The sequence below is a fragment of the Ahaetulla prasina genome, chromosome 15 (genome assembly GCF_028640845.1).
Source record: "Ahaetulla prasina isolate Xishuangbanna chromosome 15, ASM2864084v1, whole genome shotgun sequence".
NCBI classification, from domain to species: Eukaryota; Metazoa; Chordata; class Lepidosauria; order Squamata; family Colubridae; genus Ahaetulla; species Ahaetulla prasina.
This window is the reverse complement of record NC_080553.1, coordinates 10,395,666-10,416,964: the sequence shown is the minus strand read 5'-3', so window position 1 is coordinate 10,416,964 and position 21,299 is coordinate 10,395,666. Positions and strand designations below refer to the sequence as shown.

General features: G+C 46.3%; 1 protein-coding gene across 1 annotated transcript in view; it reads left to right on the top strand.

The window, feature by feature from the left end:
• Positions 1–2,162: 2,162 nt before the first annotated feature.
• PPM1F (protein phosphatase, Mg2+/Mn2+ dependent 1F) overlaps positions 2,163–21,299 on the top strand; it is a 36,643-nt gene continuing 17,506 nt past the window's right edge. The window contains exons 1-5 of the mRNA XM_058158191.1: positions 2,163–2,445; positions 12,348–12,457; positions 14,690–14,889; positions 17,320–17,508; positions 20,713–20,856. Coding sequence (XP_058014174.1) covers positions 2,294–2,445; positions 12,348–12,457; positions 14,690–14,889; positions 17,320–17,508; positions 20,713–20,856 — 795 coding nt within the window. The 5' untranslated portion in view covers positions 2,163–2,293. The remainder of the gene's footprint in view (positions 2,446–12,347; positions 12,458–14,689; positions 14,890–17,319; positions 17,509–20,712; positions 20,857–21,299) is intronic.

Below are 21,299 nucleotides of genomic sequence, written 5' to 3'. Positions count from 1 at the left end.
AGCCCTCCCTCTCAAAATACCCCAAAAGTTTATGCCATTTCGGTCCAAAAGTTTTTAAGGTGCCAAATTAAACGAGGTCATCCTTTTGTTGAGCGACCGGGCTCATTTAGTGACAGTTTGCAGTTATGTCTGCGATGAAGACATTACTGCAAGTTATGTTTGCAAGTTTCTACCCGTTGCTTCTTGTCTGATCTTTCTTTCTTTTTCTTTCTTTTTTCTTTCTTTCTTTCTCTCGCTCCCTTTCCTTTCCTTTCTTTTCCTTTCCTCCTTTCCTGTCTATATGTCTCTTTCCTTCTTTCTTTCTTTTTCTCTTTCCTTCCTCCTTTTTTTTCTTTTTTCCTTTCTTTCTTTCTCTCTCTCTGCCTTTCCTTTCTTCCTTTCCTGTCTGTATGTCTCTTTCTTTCTTTTTTCTCTTTCTTTCCTTCCTTCTTTCCTCCCTCTCTCTTTCCCTCCCTCCCTCCCTCCCTTCCTTCTTGTCTCATCTTTCTCTCTCTCTCTCCCTTTCTTTTCTTTTCCTTTCTTCCTTTCCTGTCTGTATCTTTCTTTCTTTCTCTTTTTTCCTTCCTTCCTTCTTCTCTCTTTCCCTCCCTCCCTTTCCTTCCTTCTTGTCTGATCTTTCTTTCTTTCTCTCTTTCTCTCTCTCCTTCCTTTCTTTTCCTTTCTTTCTTTCCTGTCTGTATGTCTGTCTTTCTTTTTTCTCTTTCCTTCCTTCCTTCCTCTCTCTTTCCCTCCCTCCCTCTTCTTTCTTTCTTTCTTTCTTTCTTTCTCTCTTTCCCTTTCCTTTCTTTTCCTTTTTCCTTTCCTGTCTGTATCTTTCTTTCTTTCTTTCTTTCTTTCTCTTTCCTCCCTCCTCCCTCCCTTCCTCTCCTTCCTCTTCCTTCCTTCTTTTTTTTTTTTGCATTAAGGACACCCCCAGGAATCCCGATCGCTGTCGACCCCCCCCCCCGCGCACAATAAAAACACAATAAAACTTGGGCTTTGGGTGGGGTGGCTTGCGCTTGGCTTTCCCTCCCCTTGAACGACCCGCCCAGGAAGCCGCCCGGTTTCCCTTCCCCCCCTCCGCAAATCCAAACAGGAAAACTTTTGCATGACTTGGGGGGGGGGGATAAAAAAAAAAAGAGGCTGGAGCTACTGTGGCTTTTCCTTGCACAAGGAAGGGGGGGGCTGCTCTCCCCTTCCCCTTTCCCCCCCTTTTCCTCCCCCTCCCCATTGGAGGGAGGGAGGGAGGGAGGGAGGGGGGGGTGCAGGAAGCCAGGCGGGCTGGTTCCTCTCCAACCAGCCCCGGGAAGGCGGCTGTTGTTGCATCCGCCGGGCACCGCCTCCAGCCGGCCTCTTTCTCTCGCTCTCTTTTCGGCCATGGCTTGGCTGGCCGGCTTCCTGCGCGATTTCCCCGGCCCTTTGGGCCCCGCCGAGCCGCCGCCCTGGACCGCTTCCACCACCGCTTGGCTCCGGTTGGACGAAGCGGCGGCCGAATTGATCGAACGGGCTCGGGGATTCCTGGGCAGAAGGTGAGACGGACACGCGTGGGGGGGAAAGGCTCCCCCTCCCCTCCCTTCCCTTCCTTCTTGTCTGATCTTTCTTTCTTTCTCTCTTTCTCTCTCCTTCCTTTCTTTTCCTTTCTTTCTTTCCTGTCTGTATGTCTGTCTTTCTTTTTTCTCTTTCCTTCCTTCCTTCCTCTCTCTTTCCCTCCCTCCCTCTTCTTTCTTTATTTTCTTTCTATCTTTCTCTTTCCCTTTCCCTTTCCTTTCTTTTCCTTTTTTCCTTTCCTGTCTGTATCTTTCTTTCTTTTTCTTTCTTTCTTTCTCTTTCCTCCCTCCTTCCTCTCCTTCCTCTCTTCCTTCCTTCTTTTTTTTTTTTTTGCATTAGGACACCCCCAGGAATCCTGATCGCTGTCGACCCCCCGCGCACAATAAAACACAATAAAACTTGGGCTTTGGGTGGGGTGGCTTGCGCTTGGCTTTCCTCCCTTGAACGACCTGCCCAGGAAGCTGCCTGAGTTTCCTTCCTCCGCAAATCCAAACAGGAAAACTTTTGCATGACTTGGGGGGATAAAAAGAGGCTGGAGCTACTGTGGCTTTTCCTTGCACAAGGAAGGGGGGGGCTGCTCTCCCCTTCCCCTTTCCCCCCCTTTTCCTCCCCCTCCCCATTGGAGGGAGGGAGGGAGGGAGGGAGGGGGGGGTGCAGGAAGCCAGGCGGGCTGGTTCCTCTCCAACCAGCCCCGGGAAGGCGGCTGTTGTTGCATCCGCCGGGCACCGCCTCCAGCCGGCCTCTTTCTCTCGCTCTCTTTTCGGCCATGGCTTGGCTGGCCGGCTTCCTGCGCGATTTCCCCGGCCCTTTGGGCCCCGCCGAGCCGCCGCCCTGGACCGCTTCCACCACCGCTTGGCTCCGGTTGGACGAAGCGGCGGCCGAATTGATCGAACGGGCTCGGGGATTCCTGGGCAGAAGGTGAGACGGACACGCGTGGGGGGGAAAGGCTCCCCCTCCCCTCCCTTCCCTTCCCCCGGCTGGCCCGGGTTTCTTTGCGTGGAAGGGATGCTTGGCACGCTTTTCCCTCCTCCACGCGGGCGTTGCAAGGCTTCGAGGGCGGGGGGGGGGGTTGGGTTTGGCTTTGTTTTGCATGGACACGCGTGGGGGAAGTCCGTGGTTCGGCCTTCCGAGCCCCCCCCCCCGTGGGCCCTTCTTTATGTAAAACGGGCCCGGGGATCGTTTTGTTGCGGGTGGCTTTGGCTAAGGGGGGCGGGAGGGGAAGTGAGGGAGGCTTGGCGTGGGGACCCGCGTGGGGAAAAAGGGGGCCCCCAGCTGGCCCGGATTTCTTTGCAAGGAAGCTCGTGGGAGGATGCATTGCACGCCTTTCCTTCCTCCACGCGGGCGTTGCACGGCCACGAGGGCGGGGGCAATTGTTTTGGGTTTGTTTTGCATGGACACGCGTGGGGAAAAGTCCCCCCCGCCGTCCTCCCCGGCTGACCCGGATTTCTTTGCGTGGAAGGGATGCCTTGCACGCGTTTCCCTCCTCCACGGGGGTGTTGCAAGGCCACGAGGACTTTGGTTTGTTTTGCATGGACATGCGTGGGGAACCCCCCCCCTCCCCCGGCTGGCCCGGGTTTCTTTGCGTGGAAGGGATGCCTTGCACGCCTTTCCTCCTCCACGCGGGCGTTGCAATTGTTTTGGTTTGTTTCGTTTTGCATGGACACGCGTGGGGGTGTGTGTTGCAGGTGGCAAGTTTGGCCCTCTGAGCTCCGCGTGGGCCCTTTTGCAAAACGGGCCTGGGATCGTTTTCTTGCTGGTGGCTTTGGCTAAGGGATGGGGGAAGTGAGGGAGGCTTGGTGTGGGGACACATGTGGGAAAAAGGGGGCCCCCAGCTGGCCCGGATTTCTTTGCAAGGAAGCTCGTGGGAGGATGCATTGCACGCCTTTCCTTCCTCCACGCGGGCGTTGCACGGCCACGAGGGCGGGGGCAATTGTTTTGGGTTTGTTTTGCATGGACACGCGTGGGGGAAAGTTCCCCCCCCCGCCCTCCCCGGCTGACCCGGATTTCTTTGCGTGGAAGGGATCCCTTGCCCGCGTTCCCCTCCTCCACGGGGGTGTTGCAAGGCCACGAGGACTTTGGTTTGTTTTGCATGGACATGCGTGGGGAACCCCCCCCCTCCCCCGGCTGGCCCGGGTTTCTTTGCGTGGAAGGGATGCCTTGCACGCCTTTCCTCCTCCACGGGGGCGTTGCAATTGTTTTTGGTTTTTGTTTCGTTTTGCATGGACACGCGTGGGGGGTGTGTGTTGCAGGTGGCAAGTTTGGCCTCTGAGCTCCGCGTGGGCCCTTTTTGCAAAACGGGCCCGGGGATCGTTTTCTTGCTGGTGGCTTTGGCTAAGGGATGGGGGGAAGTGAGGGAGGCTTGGTGTGGGGACACATGTGGGAAAAGGGCCCCAGCTGGCCCGGATTTCTTTGCAAGGAAGCTCGTGGGAGGATGCATTGCACGCCTTTCCTTCCTCCACGCGGGCGTTGCACGGCCACGAGGGCGGGGGCAATTGTTTTGGGTTTGTTTTGCATGGACACGCGTGGGGAAAAGTCCCCCCCGCCGTCCTCCCCGGCTGACCCGGATTTCTTTGCGTGGAAGGGATGCCTTGCACGCGTTTCCCTCCTCCACGGGGGTGTTGCAAGGCCACGAGGACTTTGGTTTGTTTTGCATGGACATGCGTGGGGAACCCCCCCCCTCCCCCGGCTGGCCCGGGTTTCTTTGCGTGGAAGGGATGCCTTGCACGCCTTTCCTCCTCCACGCGGGCGTTGCAATTGTTTTTGGTTTTTGTTTCGTTTTGCATGGACACGCGTGGGGGGTGTGTGTTGCAGGTGGCAAGTTTGGCCCTCTGAGCTCCCGCGTGGGCCCTTTTTGCAAAACGGGCCCGGGGATCGTTTTCTTGCTGGTGGCTTTGGCTAAGGGATGGGGGGAAGTGAGGGAGGCTTGGTGTGGGGACACATGTGGGAAAAGGGCCCCTGAAGCTGGCTGGGCCGCTTTGCAAGGAAGCTGGTGGAAGGCCAAGTTTGCATTGGGTGCACTTCCCCCTCCTCCACGCAGGCCTTGCAAGGCCGGGAAGGTGGGTGCAATTTTAGGAGGTTTTTTTGCATGGACACCCATGGGAGGAGGTGGGGTGGCAGGGTGCATAATTAGGCCATCTGAGTCCCCTTCGTGGACCCTTCTTTTTGCAAAAAGGGCCCAGGATATTTTCTTGTGGGTGGCTTTGGCTAAGGGGGCAGCCACTTTTGTAAAGGCGGGGGTGGGTGGGCGGAAGGAGGGAGGCTTTGCGTGGGGAGCGGATGGATTGGCTTTGGAGGTCAGGCTGGGTGAGCTCCCAACTGGCTGGGGACTCTGCCCTTGGGCTGGGTTTGTAGGCTGTGAGATGGGGTGGTAGAAGAGGGTCTTTGTAGCTCAGGGTTGAATTGTGGGGTCTTTGGTGTTCTCTGAGCTTGCTAGTTTTCTTGCAGATGTTTCGTGACCCTAGTAGGTAACATCATCAGTGTGAGAAGTGAGTGGGGTGTGTTGATAGGAGGGGGAGGGGGAAGAGAAGGAAAAGGATTGTGGGGTCCTTTGGTGCTTTTTGAGCTGGGTTGTTTCCTTGCAGGCATTTCATTACCCAACTAGGTAACATCATCAGTTTAGAAGGGAGTGGAGGGAGGGTAGAGGAAGAAGGGATTGTTAGGTCTTTGGTACTCTCTGAACTTGGGTTTTTGTTTTTTTTTGCAGACTTTTATTACCCAACTAGGTAACATCATCAGTGCTAGCTTTGCGTGGAATGCCTGACCTGGTTCCTCAGTTCAAACCTTTCCAGAATCTTTGGTGTCAACTCAGGTGCTTCATGAAATAACCTAGGAGGGAAAAGTGGCTTAACCCAGATTTATTCCAGCCAGGCCCATCATTTTTACATACAGTTAGTCGGTCGTTAAGTGTGTCATACCTCATTTTATGACCTTTTGGGGTTGTCCTGATCTACCTTCCCTCCCAGCCTCTGTGTGGATTGTTTTCTATTGATCAAAATTATGGATATTTGTTATGGGTGGTTGTTACATTTTGGGCATTTATTTACAAGACTTCCTAACCCTTTGAAGATACAACAGGGAAGATTTTGTAATTTTGCTTTAGGCAATCTTCTTCTTCCTTTTTTTTTTTTTTTAACTGGCCTGCCCTCAAACCGTCTTTTGATTAAAGGGAAGTGAGGAAGTAAACAGAACAATGGTTAGATAAATACTTCTAAGCCAAAGCCTTAAGGTCAGTTAAATAGCTTTTTACTTTTATCTCAGAAGTTCTCCAAAGGCTAATCTGGAGGTTGATAAATTCAGAGTCATTGCTGGCTTTAATTCACTTGTGGACTTTTAGTGAAAAGTGCTCTGGGTTACTTAATGTTGCAAGTTGGATGCTGACTCTGATCTTACAACAACAAAAACAATAACAACAACCTTCTTGTAACCCAGGCCCCAGTAAGTAGTAGGAAACTCAGTCAGTGTAAAAACAAACAAACTTTATTCAAACATGAATTAGTTCATTCTCAGCGTAGTTCCAACGAAATTAAAGCAAATTCCTCCCAACACAAATTCCTCAGTCCTATCACCAACCTTGGTGCAATTAGGCAAACTGCCAAAGGCCTTTCTTGGCAAACGTTCAGAAGACACCGATACAAAATAAATGCAAGAAGATGAAGCTACCAACATTGTTTTCCGGCAAAGAGCCCAAACACCGTTGCTGGTCTTTTAAACCTTATGGGAGGGGCCTGTCATCTCTTGGCCCTACTCCTGAGTCATCCTCTTTGCTTGAGCTGCTCTTGCCTTCTGGCAGCTCTTCTCATGCGTGCATTAGGAACAGGCTCCTCCTGTTCCTCTGCCTCACTGCTGTCAGCCTCTGGAGGCTCTGGAGTCCGCACCTCACTCCCCAATGGCCCTGGCCCCACCTCTGCCTCCGACGCAGAGCCCTCATCCGGGCCTTCCCCAGCCCCCAGGACTGGCCCACGTTCTTCCTCAGCCTCATCGCTGTCTGACTCCGTTGCCAGCTCCGCAGGCTACTGGCAGACCACAACAAATCTCTTTCATTCATTAAACATGAAACTCAGTCAAGTGATCATTTAAAAATGTGTCACAAATACCATTGACTGGTACTAATGGTTGATACGGATTGCTGCCAGCATCCTAGGGATCAACCAACTATCTAGGGCGCTGGCAGCAACCCATATCAACCATTAGCACCAGTCAATGGTATTTGAGACACATTTTTAAATGATCACTTGACTGAGTTTCATGTTTAATAGAATAGAATAGAATTCTTTCTTGGCCAAGTGTGATTGGACACACAAGGAATTTGTCTTGGTGCATACGCTCTCAGTGTACGTAAAAGAAAAGATACCTTCATCAAGAATCATAAGGTGCAACACTTAATAATAGTCATAGGATACAAATAAGCAATCAGGAAACAATATCAATATAAATCGTAAGGATACCAGCAACAAAGTTACAGTCATGAGTGGATGGAGATGGGTGATGGGAACGATGAGAAGATTAATAGTAGTGTATAATAATAAATAAAAGGTAATTATTATTACTATTATTATTTTTGAATGTTCAGTTGAATGAGTTTCATGTTTAATGAATAAAGTATATAATAATAAATAAAAAGGCTCTAACAATCGTGTAGCTCAGCTGTGATCGTCAGAGCATTTTTTTTCTACCTTTTAAAAGCATTTTTTTACAAACTGTTTGGCCAAACAGGTTATAAAAAATGCTTTTAAAAGTTAAAAAAAAGGTTCTGACAATCGTGCAATTCAGCTGGGATCGTCAGAGCCTTTTTTTTTTTTTTACCATTTAAAAGCATTTTTTACAACCTATTCCTACTATTCGGGCAGGAAAAGTGAGCAAGTGATCGACCAGGTGATTGGGTGGGCATGGGCGGTGGGGGGGGGCAAGGGATTTTTGCTACCGGTTCTCCAAACCACCCGCCGCCATCGCTACCGGATCCAAACTGGGAGCATTTCACCCCTGGGCTGTTGGTTTGGGCTCCGAGCTCCGTCGAGGAGAGGAGACATCGTCCGTGCACTTTGAATTGCAATGGACATTAAATGAATCGTCGTAAGTGGAGAACGACCTATAATTCTGCGTGTTCCTCATTCAGTTCAGTGGAGCCTGTTTTAATTGAAGGATGATGGTGGTGTATTTCTTATTTTTTTTCTCCCCATGTTTTATTTATTTTATTTGTATAACATTCAATTTCCATCGAACAGTGTATGATCTGGGCAGCTATTTTTAAACAGTCATAAGCCACATATTTGTTGTAGTATTCATCACAATAATTTTGATAATACGGTACTATAATAATATAATAATACTTATCATTTTCTTCAACAACTCTCCACATTAACATTTCCTCTTTTTATGTCTCCTCTTTTCTAACTTCTGTTTCTGTTGTCTAGCCATTGATAAAATACATGCCATATCAAAAAAAAATATCCAGTTTCTTCTTTATCCTTAATAGCAAGCGTTAATCTATCCATTTCTGCGCATTCTAATATCTTCTTAATTACTTTCTCCTCTAACGGAATCTCATCATTTTTCCATTGCTGTGCAAATACAATTCTAGTTGCGGTTAATATATGTAAAACCATATATATATATATAGTCCTTTTATCATATTTTTCCAGTGGAATGCCCAACAACAATATCTCTGGTTTCAAGTATTATGTGTTGCTTTGACATTTTTTCCAATCAAGTATGTTTCTATAAAACATTCTATACAAATTTTCTTTATATGCAGTCGACATAGTCAATTTAATATTTCTGTCCCATAGTTTCTGCCATTTATCTAATTCTATTGCATATCAGGTGGCTCAGGGGCTAATACGCTGAGCTTGTCGATCGAAAGTTTGGCAGTTCAGCGGTTCGAATCCCTAGTGCTGCCATGTAATGGGGTGAGTTCCCGTTACTTGTCCCAGCTTCTGCCAACCTAGCAGTTCAAAAGCACGTAAAAAATGCAAGTAGAAAAAATAGGGACCACCTTTGGTGGGAAGGGAACAGCGTTCTGTGAGCCTTTGGCGTTGAGTCATACCGGCCACATGACCACGGAGACGTCTTCGGACAGCGCTGGCTCTTCGGCTTTGAAACGGAGATGAGCACCGCCCCCTAGAGTCGGGAACGACTAGCACGTATGTGCAAGGGGAACCTTTACCTTTACCTTACTGCATATCCAAAAGTTTTTAGCCCAGGCGATCATTGTCTCCTTTATCTGCTCACTTTCTATGGTGGCATATTTCTGATCTCACGTAACTGTAATTTTGGCAAGGTTTATCCTTCAAAGGTGAAACGTTTTGAACAAGTCAAAACATGCCTGGAATTTTTGTGTTCTGTTTGAATGGAGAAATAACCCTTACTTGAAAAAACACCGCCGGGGGCTACATTATATTTCTGCAGTCTGGGGGAAATGAAATGTAAAAACGCAGTCCTCGACTTAACGACCGTTTAGTGACCGTTCCAAGTTACAGCAATGAAAAAAGTGATTTATTACCTCTCCCCCCCCCCCTATTTATGACCGTCGCAGCATCGCCTTGGCTCCGTCATCAAAATTCGGACGTTTGGCAAACTGGCATGTACAGAGAGTCCTCCACTTGCAACAGCTCATTTAGTGACGTCACTGGAAAAAAAAGTGATTTAGGACCGTTTTTCACACTTAATGTCCGTTGCAGCATCCCCAGGATCGTGTGATTTACATTCAGAGGCTTAGCAGCTGATTCACATTTATGACGGTTCCAGTGTCCCCTTTTGCGACCTTCTAACAAGCAGTCAATGTGGGGGGGGGGGAAGCCAGATTCTCTTAACTGTGTTACTAACTTAACAACTGCAGTGATTCACTTACCAACCGTGTGCAAGAAATAGTGCAAAATTCATTTAACAAATATCTCCCTTGGCAACAGATTTTGGGTTCCATTGTGGTCATAAGTTGAGGACTGCCTGTATTTACGACGGTTGCAGTGTCCTGGGGGTCACGTGATCCCCTTTAGTGACCTTCTGACCAAGCAAAGTAAACGAGGAAGCCGGATTCACTTAACAACCGTGTTACTAATTGACCAATGGCAATGATTCGTTTTAACAACTGTTGCAAGGAAGGTTTTACAACGCAGCCCAAACTCGCTTCAAAAACTGTCCTACCTGTTTTAGGTTCCATTGCCGTTGTAACTCCAGGACGACCTGTATAGGGTTTTAGCATTTTAATGTATTTTTTAATTATTTTACCATTTGTTGTACAATCTATATACGCTGACCGGCGTTGCGGCATAAAAATTAAACTTGACAAGACTGAATTCTTTCTTGGCTTCAGCTGTGAACAAATCAAATCCCTTTAGTTTAGTGCAATCTTACAGCACTGAATAGCACACCTGACGGGGTTGCAAAATGGTGCTTATCGTGGATTTTTAATTTTATCTTCTCACGAGCCAGATTCTCGTGATTTGCAAGGAAGTTACATACTATATTCTGCACGAGTCAAAATGAGGGCTGTGAAAATATTTACCGACCCCTCGCATCTTGGACATAAACTGTTTCAACTCCAAGTCTCAAAAGGATGCTACAGAGCACTGCACACCAGAACAACTAGACACAAGAACATTTTTTTCCCTGAACGGCACCACTGTTAAACAAATAATTCCCTCAACACTGTCAAACTATTCACAAAATCTGCATTACTATTACTATTAATCTTCTCATCGTTCCTCTCACCCATCTCCTCCCACTTAGGACTGTATGACTGTAACTTGTTGCTGTATCTTTACAATTTATATTGATTTTTTTCCTAGTATGATTCGATTGCTTACTTGTTCCCTATGACTATCGTTAAGTGTTGTACCTTATGATTCTTGATGAATGTATCTTGTCTTTTTATGTTCACTGAGAGCATATGCACCAAAGACAAATTGCTTGTGTGTCCAATCACACTTGGCCAATAAAGAATTCTAAATCCTAAAGTTACTACATCTTATCCAGGACAGAAGATGCAGAGTATATCCTTGCACAGGCCTGACATCTGGTAGGAAATTCTGAAAGGAAAAAGGAAGCGATCGTTTCCAGTTATGGGGCAGAATAGGATTTTTTTTATTTATTTTTTTGAGAAAGGGAGAAGAATAACAGGAAATTCCAAGAATTGGCTCGGCACTGAAAATAATCCCCTTGCTCTGCAGAGGAAAGAGGTAAACCGTTTGAAGCTGGGATGTGTAAGAAAGTTAGTTGGGTTGTTTGAAGCCCTCTAGAAGAGTAGAATAGAATAGAACTGAGTTGGAAGGGACCTTGGAGGTCTTCTAGTCCAACCCCCTGCTTAGGCAGGAAACTTTATACCACTTCAGACAAATGGTTATCCAACATCTTCTTAAAAACCTCCAATATTGGAGCATTTATAATTTCTGGAGGCAAGTTGTTCCACTGATTAGTTGTTCTAACTCTCGGGAAATTTCTCTTTAGCTCTAAGTTGCTTTTCTCCTTGATTAGTTTCCATCCATTGCGTCTTGTCCTGACTTCAGGTGCTTTGGAGAAGAGCTTGACTCCCTCTTCTATCCCTGAGATATTAGAAGACTGCTATCATGTCTCCCCTAGTCCTTTCTTTTCCTTAAGCTACTAGACGTACCCAGTTCCTGCAACCGTTCTTCGTATGTTTTTTTTTGTTTTGTTGTGACTTGTAATTGACAAGACCTGTGGAGTTGATGTGGAGTTTGAAGGAACTTAAAAGGTCTCCCATAAATAGGAGCCTCAACCTTTGTGTTTGCTCTCAGTTTATATAAACGCCACTCCTTACTAGCACAGATGATGTTACCTGGTTTGGCAACGAGATGTCTGCAAGAAAACAACCAAGCTCAGGGAGCGCCAAGGACTCCTCCTCCTTCCTCCCTCGATGATATTCCTTAGTTGGGTCACGAAATGTCTGCAAGCAAACAGCCGAACAGTCCACCCTCTACCCCTACCCTTCCTCCCCGCTTCCCTCTAGCACTGATGATGTTACCTAATTGGGTAATAAAACTTCTGCAAGAAAACACCAAGCTCAGAGAGCAGCAAGGATCACACAGTCCTTGTCCTCGTCCTCGTCCTCCTCCTCCTCCTCCTCCTCCTCCTCCTCCTCCTCCTCCTCCTCCTCCTCCTCCTCCTCCTCCATGCAAACCCCTCTCACTTCTAGCACTGATGATGTTACCTAATTGGGTAATAAAACTTCTGCAAGAAAACACCAAGCTCAGAGAGCAGCAAGGATCACACAGTCCTTGTCCTCGTCCTCGTCCTCGTCCTCCTCCTCCTCCTCCTCCTCCTCCTCCTCCTCCTCCTCCTCCATGCAAACCCCTCTCACTTCTAGCACTGATGATGTTACCTAATTGGGTAATAAAACTTCTGCAAGAAAACACCAAGCTCAGAGAGCAGCAAGGATCACACAGTCCTCGTCTTCCTCCTTCTCCTCCTCTTCCTCCTCCTCCTCCTCCTCCTCCTCCTCCTCCTCCTCCTCCATGCAAACCCCTCTCACTTCTAGCGCTGATGATGTTACCTAGTTGGGTAATAAAATGTCTGCAGGAAAACAACCAAGCTCAAGAGAGCACCAAGGACCCTACAGTTTCATCTTCCTCCTCCTCCTCCTCCTCCATCCCTTCTCCTCTTCCTCGCAAACCCCACTCCCTTCTAGCTCTGATGATGTTACCCAGTTGGGCAGTGAAACCTCTGCAAGCAAGCAATTAACTTCAGAGAGCACCGAGCGCTTCCTTGTATCAACCCCCCCAAGATACAAATATTCTTCTTTATCGTTTTGTCTGTTTTCCGTACATGGCTCTTTCATTCACCCCATCTTTTTTTTTGTCCCCCATTAGGGGTGCACCTCCTCTTCTGGCAGCCTCCTTAATTCATGCGGCGGTCAGCGGGATTCTGCAGAGCGACCTCAGCGATTTTAAAAAACAGAACGTAGACCAGGATGAAGCAGGTGAGACTGGAACCCGTAAATATTTGACCTCCGTTGGTTCACAATCTCTTCGTCTTCTGTTTTTTTTTTGGAAAAAGTTTTTTTATTTTGTTCAAAAACAAACCACATACAGTATACTTTTTGAACAAAATATCAGGCAGGTACATAGTCAAACCCAGTTCAATTTTCCGCCACCCTCTTTTATACTTTATCAAATATATTTCCCTTCCCCCTTTTTTAATTTCACTATTTATATAAGGGCCTCTGGTGGCTCAGCGGACTTAAGTCTGTCTGTTATTAACATAGCTGCTTGTAATTACTGCAAGTTCGAGTCCCACCAGGCCCAAGGCTGACTCAGCCTTCCATCCTTTATGACAGCGGTTCTCAACCTGTGGGTCGGGACCCTGCTGGGGGTCGAATGACGATTTGCCAGGGGTCGCCGAAGACCATCGGAAATATGGGAAGTGTACTTGCCAGTCGAAGAATCGCGCTCCAATGGTTGATTTTACAAGCCAGCTGCAGGCTCTTCAAAGCGCTAGCCGAATTTGGCTTCAGGCGCTATCAATTTAAAAAGAGAGAAATCTTTGCTCTGATGTCTCCCTCTCAAGCCAGCTGCAATCACTCCCAATCGCTAGCCTAATCTGACTTCAAGCGCGATAAACTTAATAGGGGAGGAGTCTCGGCTTTAATGCCTCCGTCCTCAAGGCAATCGCACGCAGTTCAGATCGCTAGCCAATACGGCTTCATGCGCAATAAATTCAAAATGAAAATAATTTTACGGTTGGGGGTCGCCACATCATGGGGAATTGTATTAAAGGGGTCGCAGCACTATAAAGGTTGAGAACCACTGCTTTATAAGGTAGGTAAAATGAGGACCCAGATTGTTGGGGGCAATAAGTTGACTTTGTATATAATATACAAAAAAGGGATGAAGACTATTGCTTAACACATTGTAAGCTGCCCTGAGTCTTCGGAGAAGGGCGGGGTATAAATTTAAAAAAAACAAAACTATTTGTATATCTCTAATATAAAATTAAATCTAACCCTCTGTCCTGAATTTAACCCTTTAATCAAGTCTAGTCCCCCCCTTTTTTTTGCCCTCCTTCTTAATCTCAACCATTTATATTAAAACCCTATATTCCCATTTACAAATTTCTTTCTTTTCAACCTTTATATCATCAACATCCATTATTCCATTACATTTCCATAAACATTTTTTAAAAAAAAAATCATTCTCAATTTTATCAAAAGAAAAACAAATACAAAAAAAAAAAGACAAAATAATATCAGCTAATATTCATTATTTCAAAAGATCTCTTAGGTGTTTAATTCTCATCTTTTTAATATTCAAAAGATCTCTTGATGTATTTAATTCTCATCTCTTTTACCAAAGCTTCTTATTTTGGCTCCGAGGTTGTTTTATCTCCTTTCTCCCTAATTAATTGAAAAATCCTTTAAAATTGGTACGTCGTTTGCACAGGGCACTGATAAAGCGACTTACGACGCTTTTTCACACTTAAGGCCGTTGCAGCATTCCGCCATGGTCACGTGATTTACATTTGGATGCTTGACGACTGACTCGTATTTACGACGGTCGCAGTATCCCGGAGTCCCGTGATCCCCTTTTGTGACCTCCTGGCGAGCGAAGCCAGATACACTCAACCGCCGTGTTACTAACTTAACAACGTTGTAAAATGGGGCAAAATTCACTTCAATGTCTCTCTTAGCAAGATAAATTTTCGACTTCATTGTGGTTGTAAGTCAAGGGTTACCTGTAAAGTTCAGGTTGAAGATAACTGTCAGGTTTCCGACGGATGCCCTAATTAATTCATGACCCTCGAGCTGAGCTTCAAAAGAAATCCAGTTATTTATTAGGAGCTTCATGTCAGCACGTTCCGGGTGAAGCCCACTCTGACCCCATGTAATTTACGCCCCAATCGTGACCCTGTTCCCCCCCCCCCTTCCAGGGTGTGTCATCAATCACATCCGCCAATGGAGCAGTTTTGCGGGTTGTAGAGATCACTCCCCTCCGGCCATTGTGGGTAACCCTGGGAAACAGCCTTGAGAGAGATGTGTCTGGAATGTGCTTCTGTTTTTGGCTGCCGTGCTGCTTTGTCGGTTTCCCATCCCCCTTGCCTACAGCAACTCGAGAGCGGAGGCCAGGGATGCCTTGCGAGTTGACAATAACCAGGTGAGGCCGTGAAAGTTTCCAAATGCTTGTTTCAGTGAATTTTTTTTTTAATTGACCCGCAGTGGTAGAAGCCGCTCCTTTGCAACGCCATTTCTTTAACAAACTCTTGGAGATCGGCGGCGAATGGCAGAAAGAGCTTCCCGCCTTGAAGCCATCCAAGCGCTACCTTCAGATTTCGGTCCACGCAACTCGTAATACGCGACGGAAGATGGAAGATAGACATGTTTCCCTGCCGGAATTTAACCAACTGTTTGGCCTGGAGGTGAGTTTTTGAGAAGAAGCTAAGAGAGGACACACTGATAGAAAAATTGCCCTCCGTGAACCTGCTAACATATTTTGGATTTGCAGCTTCTGACCGTTCCGTTTCCTCGACGCTCTCTTGGGCTTGGTTGTTTTCTTGCAGACGTTTCATTACCCAACTAGGTAACATCCTCAGTACACTGATGGTAGCTTGGTAATGAAATCTCTACAAGGAAAGCTTCCTTCCTTCCTTCCTCTCATTCTTATCTTCCTTCCTTCCTCTCATTCTCAACTTCCTTCCTTCCTTCCTTCCTTCCTCTCATTCTTATCTTCCTTCCTTCGTCTCATTCTCATCTTCCTTCCTTCTTTCCTTCCTTCCTTCCTTTGTCTCTCATCTTCCTTCCTTCCTCTCATTCTCACCTACCTTCCTTCCTTCCTTCCTTCTTCCTTCCTTCCTTCCTTCCTTCCTTCCTTTCTCTCATTCTTATCTTCCATCCTTCCTCTCATTCTCATCTTCCTTCCTTCCTTCCTTCCTTCTTCCTTCCTTCCTTCCTTCCTTCCTTTCTCTCATTCTTATCTTCCATCCTTCCTCTCATTCTCATCTTCCTTCCTTCCTTCCTTCCTTCCTTCCTTCCTTCCTTCCTTCCTTCCTTCCTTCCTCTCTCATCTTCCTTCCTTCCTTCCTCTCATTCTCATCTTCCTTCCTTCTTTCCTTCCTTCCTTCCTTCCTTTGTCTCTCATCTTCCTTCCTTCCTCTCATTCTCACCTACCTTCCTTCCTTCCTTCCTTCCTCTCATTCTTATCTTCCATCCTTCCTCTCATTCTCATCTTCCTTCCTTCCTTCCTTCCTTCCTTCCTTCCTTCCTCTCATTCTCATCTTCCTTCCTTCTTTCCTTCCTTCCTTCCTTCCTTTGTCTCTCATCTTCCTTCCTTCCTCTCATTCTCACCTACCTTCCTTCCTTCCTTCCTTCCTTCCTTTCTCTCATTCTTATCTTCCTTCCTTCCTCTCATTCTCATCTTCCTTCCTTCCTTCCTTCCTTCCTTCCTTCCTTCCTTCCTTCCTTCCTTCCTTCCTTCCTTCCTCTCTCATCTTCCTTCCTTCCTTCCTCTCATTCTCATCTTCCTTCCTTCCTCCTTCCTTCCTTTGTCTCTCATCTTCCTTCCTTCCTCTCATTCTCACCTACCTTCCTTCCTTCCTTCTTCCTTCCTTCCTTCCTTCCTTTCTCTCATTCTTATCTTCCATCCTTCCTCTCATTCTCATCTTCCTTCCTTCCTTCCTTCCTTCCTTCCTTCCTTCCTTCCTTCCTTCCTTCCTTCCTTCCTTCCTTCCTTCCTTCCTTCCTCTCTCATCTTCCTTCCTTCCTCTCATTCTCACCTACCTTCCTTTCTTCCATCCTTCCTCAAACATCACTTCTTTCTAATACTGATGATGTTACCTAGTTGAGTAATGAAACGTGCAAGAAAACAACCAAGCTCAGGGAGCACCAGGGACCCCACAATCCTCTTCCTTCTCTCCTCTGCAAGCCCCACTCTCTTCTACCACTGATAATGTTACCTAGTTGGGTAATGAAACATCTGCAAGGAAGCAACCAAGGTCGGAGAGCACCGAGGACCTCACAGTTCATCTGAATTACAGATATTCTCTTCTATCGCCACTTCCTTCCTTCCTTATCTATGTCCCAGTTAACCATCTCTGATGGGCTTTGCTGTTGGAAAACATCGGTGGGTGTGTCTGTGAGACACACATTTCAATTCTCTCCAAAAGAGACTATTTCTTGTAAGCTTGGGTCAACATACCTGTCGTGTCCCACCCCCCACTCCAACGAACGAGTCAAGGAAGTCCGTAACAAACTTGGCAATGAAGCCTCTGCAGCTTGCCAAGTCCCTTCGAGGTTTATTAGGGCAGACAGGAGTCCAAGTTGTGACTTCAGCGATAGGGTCCGGTATCGGCAAACTCAATAAGACTTTGCTTGACTCAAGATTGGAATGCCACAAGCAGGTCCTTTATATAGGCTGTGGGGTGTGGCTCCATGACTCAGCATTTATCCAGGCCTGCCCCTCCCTTCCTTCTGCTGGGGTCGCCTCTCAGATCTCCAGAAGTGAGGATCCTCCCAATTTGAATTGTCTTCTGCTGTTTGGGAAAGGGAGGGGTCGGAAGGAGTAGGCCCGAGCAATTCCAATACCGGGCTGGCTTCCTCTGACGGCTGAGCCAAAGGAACGCACGTGGTATGAGGGAGGTTTATCGGCCTTGTTTGTTCACTCCTGGAATCCTCTCCGGGCATGGGGCCGGGGGCTGGAGGCATGACAGGCCGTTCATCTTCATTATCTGGAGTCTGATAACAGGCCGGGTTGGAGATGGGAGGGGTCCGGCTGAGGAGAGAAGGGAGGACGAGTCACAACAATACCTGTTTTGCATTTTGCCTCTGTCTTTACTCACCCCGGCCACCGAAAGGATGATGTAGATCGAGCCTACTTTGCCGTGTACGATGGTCATGGAGGGATCGAGGCCGCCAATTACGCTGCTGCCCATTTGCACGTCAACTTGGCGCATCACAAGAAGCTTCTAGAAAGCCCAGCGGAAGCTCTGAGAGATTCCTTCCAGAAGACGGATGAGATGTTTCTCTCAAGAGCCAGGAAAGAGGTGAGTGGGGTAGAAGGGTTGAAGGCAGGAGTGGGATTCAGCCACATTCTAGTCTCAATTTTCGTAACTTGAGGACTAACTGTAGGGGGTTAGTTGGCCGTTGTTAGCATCAATGTTGTGTCTGCCGTTGGGAGAAAAAGACCAGGCTTCAGGATCTGCTGCAAAAGTTTTCGTTTATTAATGGATTTGCAGCGTGCTTTGTAAAGTATTTTATATACCAACACAATGGCAGGTGTGCAGATAATATGGGTGTGCAGATAATACGGGTTTGTTTGTTTTTTGGTCACAGGTTCGGTATCAGCGATGACCGATCTGTGGTTGGTTATTCAGCTGGAAGCAGAACTCGATGCGAGTAACAAAAATCTTTGTTTTCTTATTTTCTTTCTTTAAAAAAAACCCCACGCACTTGGTTTTTGCTCCAGTTCCCGCGTGGTTTTGCACAGTTTTAAAACCGGAAGCTCAGAAGGGAAATTGTCATACGTAATAAGGAGCCTTGTGCAGAGGCTGAAATGAAACCTCCAGGGGGAAAAAAAGTGTTTATTCACAATGATGCATGTCTTCGTTATAAAAATTGAAGAAAGAGAGGGAAGAAAAAGCTACCTGCGTGCATTTTTGTGTGGCAATTATTATTTAAATAATCACTGATGAGAAGACATTGTGGGTTGGTGCACAACCTGTGGTGTCATTCAGTGTCGTCTCGTTTAAGAGAATATATAGGTAGTCCTCGACTTAACGACCACAACCGAGCCCAACATGTCTGTTGCTGAATGAGACTGCTGTTCAAGTGAGTTTCTGTTGCCGAATGAGACCGTTTTTAAGTGAGTTGTGCCCCCGTTTTACCACTTTTCTTACCCCGGTTGTTAAGTCAATCCCTGGTGGGTGTTCAGTTAGTAGCACGGTTGTTAAGTGAATCTGAATTCCCCTGTTGACGTTGCTTGTCAGAAAGTCGCAAAAAGTTACCTCATGACCCCGGGACACCGTGATCGTCATAAATATGAACCAGTTGCCAAGCATCTGAATTTTGATCACGTGACCATGTGTCAACCCTGAAGCTGACCTGGCTGAAGCCATTTTTGACCACTTCAGTGTTGCCGCACCAGAACTGAGGGATAGGAAGTGGGGTATTGAGATAGAGGGGAACATAAAGTCAAAACAGTGTATTTTCTCTTGAGAACCAAGGTCATTTTCACACCTGGGAGTGATGCCACCAGGCTGCCAGCCCGTTCTGTGATTGGACCATGTGCAGGGTGGATAAAAATTGATTATTTTTTAAAATAATAATGATAAAAAAAATCAGATTTTAAATTTTAAATCGGATTTTTTTTTATTTTTATAAGAAATTATTTTTAAAAAATGCTTTTGGAGTAAACATCTATCAAAGGATAGTTTTTCTATTTGAGATACATTAATAATTTAGTTTATTCAGCATGAAATGGAGCTTAGTTCTGTAGCAGGAGGCTGTATATTCTGCAATATCGGGACGGTCGGTGAGTCAATAGCGGGTCAGAGGAGGGGCCGCTGTGAGACAGAGATGACGGTTGCTCTTTAAAAATTGTGATTTAAATCGAGTTGATTTAAATCAAGCCTTTTTACTAGTGATTGTTCTGTCTCCTTACCACTTCGGATCAACAAACTGGTCTTCAGCCAGTGGATTCTCAGCTCTTATCAGTCCTGGCAGAGAAATCGCAGCTGCCTGCCAAAGTTCAAACAAATGACTCATGGAGTAAGACTTTCAGCTCTCTTTGAAACGGTTCAACTAATTTTTGCTTCCCGTGGAATGAGAGTGGTCCCAAAGCTCCTTATATATCCTGTGGGGTGGGGCTCCTGCCCCACCCTTCCCTTTGATGACGCCGCCTCTCTAATCTTCTGAAGCACGGGTCAATCCAAGCTTGATTATGATCAGCTGTGTCTGAAGGGGTAGCCCGGGGAAGGGAGGAATCAGGGGATGACGGCCTCATTACGTCCTCCAACTGGTCTGGTTCTGGCTCCTGGAGCCGGGCCAAAGGAATCGGTGCTCTCGAGGTAAGCCTTACCGGCCCTTCCCCCTCACTCTCGGAGTCACTTTCGGGCATGGGGCCAGGTTCGGGGGCTGGAGTCGCAACAGTGATTTAATTCATGTCCTGACCATGTGACTGAATGTTTTGAGAAAGTGGGAAAACTTTTAAATTAGGTGAAAACCGCGAGAGACTTTCAGAGTCGGTTTTCACCAGATATGTGCCAATAGGATAATTTCAAATAAAAGTATTCTTTGCGGAATCTATCTACATGCCTCGCAGTCTTTCTTGCTATGGATTTATTATTTGGAACCCTGACACCATGGGGATGCTGTAACAGTCATAAGTGTGAAAAATGGCCTTAAGTCACTTTTTTCAGTGTTGTTGTAACGTCGAACGGTCACTAAATGGACTATTGTAAGTCGAGGACTACCTGTAAGAGTTGTCAAGCATGCCCGAATTTTTATCAGATGACCATGGGGCAGGGGCAACAGTCGTAAGTGTGTAAGGCCATAAGTCACTTTTTTCAGTGCTGTTGTAACAGTGAACGGTCACTAAACAAATTTATATATATATAAATGCATCTGTGTGTATATATGTCTATGTTCCAGCATAACTCTGGAACGCCTCGAGCAATTTCAACCAAACTTGATACACAATGACTTTCTCTCTGGAAAGAAATACTATGGGGGTAAGATACCCCTCACACCTCTCCAGGTGTGTGTTCTGTTAAGATGCAGCCTGTTGTGCCTTAAAATGGCTTCTACTGTACAGCACAGTGGAGTTGCCATGGTAACGGCTTCACAGTATTCCACAAGGGGGCTCCCTCTGGTAAGGAGAAAAATCAATATTAGAAATTACATTTGTCCGGACATTTTCAACAAGGTTTTGATGATCAATAAAATATTATTGTTTGTACCTAGGGGCAGAGGGAAAACATTTTTAACTAATTTAATTCTCGCCAAAGTCAGGGCTCAGGGTGAAGTTGCTCTTCCTGTCTAATACAGGATTAGGATAAATAAATACCCGGACAACGCTGGGTTATCAGCTAGTTTGTTATAAATTGAACCTGTATCCTTTAGCAGAATATTAATACAATATTCTTTGCCTTTTGGTTAACTAACAGGTGTGACTTTTCCTCGTGTTATATTTCAGCTATGGGGAGTGGGTGCAAACTAACTTTTTCTGCTTTTTTGAAACATGTCTGCAGAAGCTTCGGAGCGGCACTACAGGGGTGTCTTGTTTCCTGGTGAACGACAAGCTACACATAGCATGGCTGGGGGACTCGCAAGTGATGCTGGTCCAGCAAGGAAAAGTTATAACTCTGATGGAACCTCACAAACCAGAACGAGAGGTAAGTGTAGTTCTTCACAATTGGTACTCTGTGTTTATTTTAGCTCACCTTGCTATAAAAAACAATAATTGATCTACTTGGAAGAAATCCTCCCCCCCATTGTCCGAAAACCTGCTTTCTTTCCGTATCTTTGATTTATTTTTTAATTGAAGAATAACACAGTTGGAAGGGACCTTAGAGGTCTTCTAGTCCAACCCCCTCTTCAAGCAGGAGACCCTTTGTGGGCAAAAGGCTTTCCAGTCTCTTCTTGAAAACCGCCAGCGATGGAGCACCCACACAACTTCTGGAGGCAAGCTGTTCCACTGGTTGATTGTTCTCCCTGTCAGAAAATTTTAGTTCCAGGTTGCTTCTCTCCTTCATTAGTTTCCATCCATGGTTTCTTGTCTTGCCTTCTGGTGCTTTGGAAAATAGGTTGACTCCCTCTTATTCAAGAAATTAAGAGT